At 42.4% G+C, this 9,709-nt stretch overlaps 1 protein-coding gene across 1 annotated transcript; it reads right to left on the bottom strand.

Annotated features, from left to right (window-relative positions):
- Positions 1–103: 103 nt before the first annotated feature.
- foxo4 (forkhead box O4) lies at positions 104–8,208 on the bottom strand. Its single transcript, XM_044039839.1, has 3 exons — positions 6,181–8,208; positions 2,917–4,472; positions 104–1,855 (listed from the first exon to the last, which is right to left on the bottom strand). Exons 1-2 carry the CDS (start codon positions 6,619–6,621, stop codon positions 2,943–2,945), a joined length of 1,971 nt encoding a protein of 656 aa, XP_043895774.1. The 5' UTR covers positions 6,622–8,208; the 3' UTR covers positions 104–1,855; positions 2,917–2,942.
- Between the last annotated feature and the right edge of the window lie 1,501 nt (positions 8,209–9,709).

Here is a 9,709-nt window from a genome sequence, read left to right as displayed (position 1 = left end):
GAAAATCTACATGCATCTCATCCTGTACAAAAATAAAAAGTATAGAAAATTACCGTTAAAAATCATCTGCAAAAGTTTTCTCCGGCGTAAAAAAAAGAAAGAATCATCATTACTAATATATTTATATGTGTTAATATCTCACTTGTTACCTCCGACTAAATTGTATATTAAAACTATAATCAAATATATTCTTTTCTTTCTTTTGTTGTTGTATGTCTCACACAGTGATTTTAATTTCTTGATAATTGACGTGTGAGAGGATAATCGTGACATGAAGCAACCACACCTCTGACAAAAAAATATCAGGGAAAATCTTAAATAGCAAAACCCTTCAAGGAGCCATTTGTTTGTTTTTTCTTTCAAATTTCCTTCAAGATTCCATTTTGTTCTCCTGATAGTAAATCTGCATAGCGTGACAACATGTACATATGCAATGTGTACATTATACATATCTTTTAAAAAATACATATTTTTTTCATAATGAAATGGTACAACCCTTAATGTGGATGTATTCTTTAAGTTCGGGGTCCCCTGTGTCTCAGGAAACCTAATAAGTGCCTTGAAAATGCACAGCAAAAAAAACAAAAAACAAGAAGAAAAATAAATCAGACCATTTGAGAGTGGAGGCATATTGCTGCGTAAGACAATGTAATAATACTTGGCCAACCAATCACTTGTTGGCAAATAAATTTACCCTTAAATGCCCCTTGTATGTCACAAATCACATTTCTTCATTATTTTTTTTTTAGTTTAACTGCACATCAGGGAGTGAAAAAAAAAAAAATGAGAGAGGGGAAGAAAAACACCCTCAAACTCAAAATCTACCAAAACACACTGGATTGAAAAATGCCAAACTGCAAATACACCCACTCCTAACTGAACAACCAAATTAGATCTAGATGATAAAAACAACAATGTTCTTCAACAGCAATATATGTATATATTTATATATATATAAAAATGCTGTAAAATGTTATAATAGTTTAATATAGTGTATATCACTATGAGAGGTATAACACAAATAACTGTTATTAGGACTGTCCAAGTTCAGATGAGTGAAATGTTTCGCTGTTTGTCTTTTTTTTCTTTTTATTTAAACCACAGTTAAGTGTCTGGTTTCTTTTACTAAAAAAAAAATCAGTCTTTAAACTAACATTTGAACTTTGTTTTCTCTAAAGGGAGTACGAAACTGAGTCTGAAGATGTGTCGCCAATGTTCAAGCAAACATTTTACATCTAGAGTTGTCCAGTCTTTTTTTTTTTGTTTAATCTTTTTTCACCTCATCAAAAACACAGTTGCACATCCTCAGAGTTCTTATTTCGTTTTCCTCTGGAGGAGAGGAGCTGGTGCAGCAGAGTCACGTCAGACGACGATCAAACAGCATTTTGGTCTGGCAATTTGTGCGAAAGCGCTGATGGGGAAACTGGCCATTTCTCCACACACTCTCAGTCCGCCAAGTCTTCAGAACCAGTGGGGGGTACCATATCGGCCCTAAAGCTATCGTGGTGAAACATAACTGTACCATGAACTCCCTGCAGTGGGAAGCTCATGATTTTTTTTTATAACTCTTAAAAGCATTTTTTTTTTCACACGTCTCAAAACAATGATCAGTAAGGATTCAAAAGGTAAAAATGGCTAGCAGCCAAACTGTTGTTACAAAAAAACTGAAAAAAAGGAGAATGTGTGCATAAGTAGCTGCATCTCCTCCCTGTCCTCTGCATGTGTTGGCACATGACGTGAGTGAGGTCTGGTTTTAAAGTCCAAGTGGAAGTGTCGCGTCTGTCAGCCACCAGGGAGGAGGAATGCACCGGTCGTTTAGTCGTATGGTGAGCTCTTCTTCAGTGGAGATCACTTCCTGCAGGAGAAGACAACGGAACGGTCACTGGTGACAGGCGTCATCAAGTCAAGTTTAACTAGCCTGTGTGATACGCAGCCACGTCTTTGTCTGTGTCTCAGCGTGGGTGAGACGAGATGTGACACCTACTGCACGTCTGTCTGTCCGTCCTGGCAGAGGACAGACAGTGTGAGGGTCTAAGGACAGAGGGTGTCACTTGCTGTACAGACTGCAGTCTTAGAGGCAGATTGTGATGTTGGGCTGTATAAAACTGACTTGACTTGGTTGCAGGTCTATCAAATTGTGTACAGAGGCATTTTCCATCTACATCCACAGGTCACGCCTCTTAAAAGTGGGAGGCGACTGACTACACCCTTTCTTTCCAGACTCCTACTCAATACCAAATGACACCGAGATGCAGTCGTGTGTCAGCCAGGCTACTGTTACACCGAGTCGCTAATATCTTCAACTATAAAGCGGAGCAAAGTCAGTAAATTGATCCAAAAATTGTTTCTCAGAAGAAATATGTTTTGTCTGAAGTAGTCACCTTTTTTATGATACAGTTTATAGTCGAAATATTGATAAGATTAATCAGTAACTCTAATAATCATCAGTGACTATGTTTTTAGGGCAGTGAATCCCAGATTGTGGGCTGTGAGAGGCCATAAAAACTTTTCATTAGAAAATTCACAATTAACTTTTAAATGTTGTTTTGCAAATTGTTACATACCTGTGGACAGATCATTATGGACAATTTATAGAGCGGTTTTGTTTTGTACCCTAGATATGTGGATCCCTGAGGTTTTAAAGGTCCAACATTTTTGGTACACTCGCTCTAAAATAAAAAATGTGCCTCTTATATCTACTTCAGTCAACGGCCTTGCTTTGTGCAAACGCAGTGTGAAGGCCACCGTAGTTCCCTGCCACACTTGAGAAAGGGAGGGGCGGAGTCTAACCATTAGATGCCACTAATTCTAATAGTCTGTACCTTTTAGAAATAAATAATACACATTTAAATCTAGTCTTGTGTGTTAATCAGTGTTGTGATTTTAAGGATTTGCTGGGAGTAATCGTCGGTGTACCTGGCTTCTTGTTGTCAGCTGAAGAATTAGCTGGGGACCCAGTTGTGAGCGGAGCCTTGTGTGGTGGCCGGGCCTGCATAGCTTTGGGTACCAGGCAATATGGGGTCAAAGTTGAAGTCAAGGCCATCTCCGTCCATGAGGTCACTGTTGATGATGTAGTCCACGTCACAATCCAGGTTTTCCGTGAACATCTCTATGTCCAAATCTGTGGGCAGTCGGTCCTGACCGGTGGGAAGGAAGGATGGAGCTCCAAAGTGACCCATCGCCTGCGGACCCACGCCGTGCCCTCCGTGAAGAGAGCCCAGTGCTGGCATCGTGGCATGCTGGGCTTTAAGCACCGAGAGCTGTGATGGGTCCTGAGACATACCTGAGAGGATCATCCCCAGCCCCATGTGAGAGTGATGCTGGTGGTGTTGTTGTTGTTGTTGTTGTTGTTGTTGTTGTTGTTGTTGTTGTTGTTGTTGTTGTGGTGGTGAGTGCTGGTGCAAGTGGTGCTGCTGCTGTGGCTGCATCTGAGTCTGCAGAGCCATGGGGGCCACTGTGTTTGGCTCCAGCCCTTTACCTAAGAGCAGCTGATTGGGTTTGGACCTCACACCCACCACAGATGAACCCAAACCCATCAGGCCTACCCTTCCGGGACTGGGCATGATGGGATCCACCTGGGTCATCAGGACATCGCTCGGAGGAGGGGAGTCAGAGGTGAGCAGTGCCTCCAGACTGGAGGGCACATGGCTGCTGTAGTGACCGCTCCCGCGAGAGCCAGAGCCAGACATGGGGTTGAAGAGGGAGTTGCTGAAGGTGGATGGCTCTTTGCTGCTAGGTCCACACTGGGAGATGGAAGCCTGGGTCTGGTTGTGGGTGGGAGCCTGCGGAAGGTTTGACGGCTGCAGCTGATGGAAGGAGGAGAAGCTGGATCCTCGGGGAAGCAGTGTGGCGGCGGACGGCAGTGGAGTGGGAGGTGCTGGTGGGGCTGTGCTGGGACTGGCCCCTCCCTGCATCAACGTGAGGCCGTCGATCAGATCCAGTTCCTCCATGAGGGTTTCAGTGAGTGTGGGGGTCAAGCTCCTGGCAGGGTATCTTCCCAACAGCCCATCCTCCGGCAGGCTGTCGTCATCCTCCTGTCCAGGGGCAATGGGGGACAGACGTCCACTCAGGGTGCTGGCATTAGAGCTTGTGCGTGGACGGAAAGTGGTCCACATGTCAGTGTCGTCCAGGCTGCCACGAGATGAGGGGCTACTGCTGTTGACCCCCCATTTGGGAAACTGCTGGGACGAATTTGGGCTGTCTGCACCCGCTGAGCCCGTGCTCCCGTCACCTTGCAGTGTCCCTCCGGCACTGGCGAGGCCGGACGCTCCCGCCTGCTTCTTTGTCTGCTTGGCCCTCATGCGACTCTTCAGCAGTTTACTGCTGTTGTCCATGGAGGCAGCTCGACGACGAGGAGCTTTCCCAGTCTTCCCTCCTTCTGGGTTGAGCATCCACCAGGAGCTCTTTCCTGTCGACTCATTGTGTACCCTCAGGAACTTGTTGTGGAGTGATAGATTGTGGCGGATGGAATTCTGAGATCAAGGTGAAGAACAAGAACAAAAGCTTAATCACTACTTCATAAAAAATAAACATGAATAAACAGTCAAAGTTCACGTATTTCAGTGTAATAAATTACACAGTTTTTGAATCCTTTTGAGATTCATGATACAGAAATGTGTTCTCTTAAATACTAATCTGGGAGGATTTCTCTCCTCTAATGTTCCAATTTTTCACTCCTTCATTCTACATCCTGAAATTAGAATGATATAAATTTGATTAAAAACATCAAGAATTTTAATATTTCTTTATTGAAGTGCGTCAGATTACTTTATATAGGAGTCTCACTTGTACTTTTCGGGCTCTCTTTTAAGATTAAAATGACAATTCAAAATAGGACAAATGATTGTCCTATTTTATTTCCTTGTTTTATTATTTAAAGAGAGTAGTCGACCTAACCCTAAGCAAACTGTGAAAATGGCTTGCGAATATTTACAGATGTGTTTCAAGAGGTTACGAGCTAACAAAATGTTTCCATGACGTCTCAATCTTTTTCATCTGTATGAATGGATATTCTTCAAGTTATTGTAAAACTTTTTTTCAACTCAACTTCTGTTATCACTCTCCTCAGGTGTTTCTGTTTTAACACCCACAGTTAAATTTACTATTATATGTCCTAATGTTGCTTCTATAAATCATGTAACTGTCTTATAACAATACACTCACTGGCCACTTCTTTTAGGTACACCTGCTCTACTGCTTGTTAGTGTAAATAGCTAATTAGCCAATCACATGCGAGACAGGCTGGTCTCAATATTTCAGAAACTACTGATGTGGGATTTTCATTCACAGCCATCTCTGAAATTCATAGCGAATGATCTGAAAATGTGAAAATATCGATAGAAAATAACGAGCAGCACTTCTTTGGGTGAAAATGTCTTGTTGATGCCAGAGGTCATAGGTCAGAGAAGAATGAAAGTGACTCAAATAACACTTTGCTACGACCAAAATACACAGAAGACCATTTCTAAATACACAGCACATCAAACTGTGACTGCAGAGCTGTCACTTTATTCGGTACACATTAAGTATATAGATAAACCCTGTTAAAAGATTATAAAAACAACCCACATGACGTGTATTGGGCTTCTGATGAAACTATTCCCCCTTATTCACTTTCAAGTCTGTGTTTCTATGACCTAACATGAATTGTAAAACTGTAAATCAATGACTTATGGCTCTTAAAGCGTATACACAGTCCACATTGTTTTTTAAGTGATGCAGTAAAACACCACACACGTGTAGCTCAGTGGTAGAGCTAGATGTCTTTGAACTTGAAGGTTGTGGGTTTGATTCCTGCCTCTGCTAGTCTACATGTAGATGTGTCCTTGGGCAAGACACTAAATCCCTTCATGCATGTGAATGTACTGCACATAGATGAACTGTATGAATGAATGGCAAAACTGTAGTGTAAAGCATTTACTTCCATTCCTTTGGAATTTAAAAACCTAAAAAAAGAGTTGTCCCTAACCTTTACCATAACTAGTTAACGCCTTATCCTAACCACCATTCAAACCTTAGACCTAAACATAACCAGTTCCTCAGAGATGATTATCTGCCTCATTTGGACCAGTTTTTTGGTCTCCATGAGGACTTCAGGTCCCGACAAGGTGAGTGTTTATGCCTGATAATGTTCTTAAGAGTTAAGTACACACACACACACTCACTCACTCACTCACTCACCTTCCAGCCTGCTGAGCTGTTGCTGTCCCCTTTGTCTCTGAAGTAAGGCACTGTCTTCACCATCCACTCGTAGATCTGTGCCAGGGTCAGCCTCTTCTCAGGTGAGTCCTCGATGGCCTGGCAGATCAGATCCGCGTAGCTCTGGTTCCCCCACGCGTTGCGCCGGGACGAGCCTTTCCGTGGTGTCGCGCCGGCTCCGCCTACACCAGCCACGACTCCGCCCTCGGCCGCCGCCGCCGCCTTCTCGGGCTCGGACGTGATTTGCTGTGGCTCGGGCTTGTCCTCGTCGGCGGGCGGTGTACCGGCGGCGGACTCGGCGCCATCCGCGCCCTCCGCTTTGACAGTGGAGATGTCTGGTCTGGGCAGCGGCCACGTGCAGGAGCGGGGTCTGCTCTGTGGCTCAAAATCTGGGTCAATCGGGGACACCGATGACTCCTCCATGACTGTCCGCTGGATTTACACTCAAACGCAAAGACGGCAGCCACTTACAACATCCACCTTTAAAAATTAAAGTTAGCTTTGAGTGGATGATGCTTTAAAAAAACAAAACAAACAAACAAAAACTTCCTGACACAAAACAAGATGCTTCACCCACTGAGGGGCCTAAAGTAGAGACGTAATAATCTGGACACACCAACAGCCTCGGGTAATCCTCAGATTGGAGATTAGGGAACCCAAATAATCTCCTTAATAGTAACTATCATAAAGCTTCCGATTTATATAGAATGAATGAGGACTGAGATGTCTCTTTGTTTGAATGGAAATAAAAAAAAAAAAAGTGACTGCAGAGTGGCAGCGAGCAGCAAAACATCTGGATCTGCAGTCTGGGTTAATCACAAAACCAAGGATTTGAATATAAAATATTACAAATTCTATCCATAAACAAAATGTCTAAATATTTGTCAATTATGACTGCCACTGAAAATTATCATAACACATTAATCTGAATATTTTCTCGATTATTCGATCTTGATATCTATAAAATATCAATACATTTTCCAAATCTCTAAAATGATGCAAAAGTGCACTACAAGGAGTCAGTGGGTAACAATTTACAATAAAAACATTACAATTAGTTTTGTACCTGATGTATCAAGTTAGGTATATGTTAAAATGTTAAAATTCGGGAGATTTTTTTTTATACTGTAAAGGGTACAAACAGGGATTAAGCCCGCCTCTCCGTCTCCACTAGTAAACAACGTGGTGTCTGAGCTTCTCCAAAACAAACAAACTTTAAATTAAATTAACATATAATAAAACCAAAATGACCCCCCCAAAAGTCAAATGCCAGTCCGGTGAGTGAAAGAGTAAAAAACGCCAGATTATCCGAGCACCCACTATCTTTTAAGTTTAAAAAACCAGCTGTGGCCTTTAATTAAAGCCACAAAACAACCGCAGAGAGTCAAGCTATGGACGCGGGTAAAGACAGGCGGACGACGGTGATGGTTTTAGTCGTGACGAGTGAGTACAAATGTGAAGACGGTGGAGAGGAGGTGAGTAAAGTCCGTGCTTTAGGTCTGACCGTTCCGCCGCCACATTGCGGGCAGGCGCATGTAACCATCTGCCATGTTTCTCCACACTCCTGCCGCGGCACACGATGCTCGCACAAAACTCCTCCTTCGACCGCGGCCCGCAGCTCGGCCGATCTTCGCCCGATGTGTCGGTAAAGCAAACGAACAACCACGAAGCGTGTCCCCGGCTGATGGGTGAAGCTGGATGTCCTCCGAGCTCCGGATGAAGCTCTCCACTTCACTCGCCGCACTTTGAAAACAGCACGACAGCAACGTTAGCTGGTTAAGCTGCTGCTACTCCAGAGTTTACAATCCGTGGAAAAGTCCGCGAAAACCGTCACACAACTCCCTTCAAGTTTCCGCTTCAGGTCAGCGGTGATTTCGGCGAGGGTTCCTGTCGTCGTTACGGCCTGAATATTCACTCATTCGCAGTCTTTTTGACTTGTTTTGTTTTGTTTTGTTTTGACTCGAGGCGAAGACTCCCTTCTGACGTATGTTTACCACTGTCAGGCAACGCGTACTGCGCAGGCGTCGAGGGGAATTCTGGGAAACCGAGTCATTCGGGTGACAGCGCACAGACGTAAACAGCAACTTTAGAGGGGCAACATGTACCGGTGTAGTGGAACATGATGTAATCGTTTTTAAAAGTGTACTAAGCGCCAAGTACATGTAGGATATTTAAAGTAGCCTGTTAACGGCCTGTGCTGTAATTGGAATCAGATTACACTTCATTCACAATCCCTTCTTGCCCCAGGATGCAGTGACTGAAGGGGTAACTTTTTCATTAAATAATGTGTTTTTTCCTTTCAGTCTCTTCCCTCTATTTCTTTTCCCCACCACATATTCAACCACATGATAGCTTTAGAAAATCACAACAAACTACCGGTTTTATGATTAAGTTACATTATGTCATATGGGTAAAGTTTGTCTAGCTGGAATAACCGATATCTGTGATGTCATTTTGACAGTATGAATTGTAGTTGTAGATATCTGTGACGCCACTATCACTAGTCAAAACTAGAGTTACAGATATCTGCAATTCGGTCACTTTTGCCATTCATGTGTATGGGGTTTGTCATTATAGATATTTACAATTCCCTTCAACTGAATTGTAAATATCTCTAATTCTAGATTCAGATATCTACAACTTAATTCTGATGATCTGACACTTAATTTAAGAAAAAAAAAAAAAAGATAATGTTTAATAATGTTTTTGGTGGGGTGATTTATCAAATAACAAATGCATAGAATTATGTTGTTATGTATGTCTTGGTAATGGCTGGTTTATTGGTTTTTTAATAATCAGCTTCTGTTTATTTTGTGAATTGTGTTGCAATATTGTGCCATCTTCAAAAGAACAACGTAGGGGATTAAGGTCCCTGGTCCAGACAGGTGGTCCCTGGCTCATTCAAAATAACTATAAAACACTGTAAAGATGCTTCCACTAAAAGTCAAGGGGGCTTTTTCACAACAGCAAAATTATAGTAACATTTAGGAAGATTTAATGGCATAAATTGAAAATACTACACATATGTATGTTTATATACAATCACTGGCCACTTCTTTAGGGATTTTTGTAGCCATTGAATAAGCATTTTATATGTATTGTAGTATGCTTTACTGAGGACACGGCATAGTTTAAGTTGGTTTTCCACTACAAAAGTAGAACCTTCTCAACATGGGCAGAGTCATCACTGCACAGCTGCATGAAACTGCCATGGTACCAGTTACTATGCTAGTATAAACGCAACTTAACTGTGCTGTGCCGAGGTGAGCCAGTGGAAACACGCCATATGTCTATCCTAGCCTCATGCATTTCATGTAGGCCAAGCCATGATTAGGGTACAATACAGTTTGGTCAAGTCAGGCTTGATACTCAAAATGTCTGTATCACTTGCACAAAATAAACTAGGTTATGTGCATTTGGAGAAAAAAAATCAAGCTCTATCTTACAAACAAACAAGCCTGAATGTATTATTAGATGTCAAATTCTCAAACAGTCTCAAACTAATATTCAC

Source organism: Solea senegalensis, linkage group LG12, assembly GCF_019176455.1.
Source record: "Solea senegalensis isolate Sse05_10M linkage group LG12, IFAPA_SoseM_1, whole genome shotgun sequence".
In the NCBI taxonomy this organism is placed as follows: domain Eukaryota; kingdom Metazoa; phylum Chordata; class Actinopteri; order Pleuronectiformes; family Soleidae; genus Solea; species Solea senegalensis.
The sequence above is the reverse complement of the archived record's forward strand: the minus strand, read 5'-3'. Positions and strand labels throughout refer to the sequence as shown.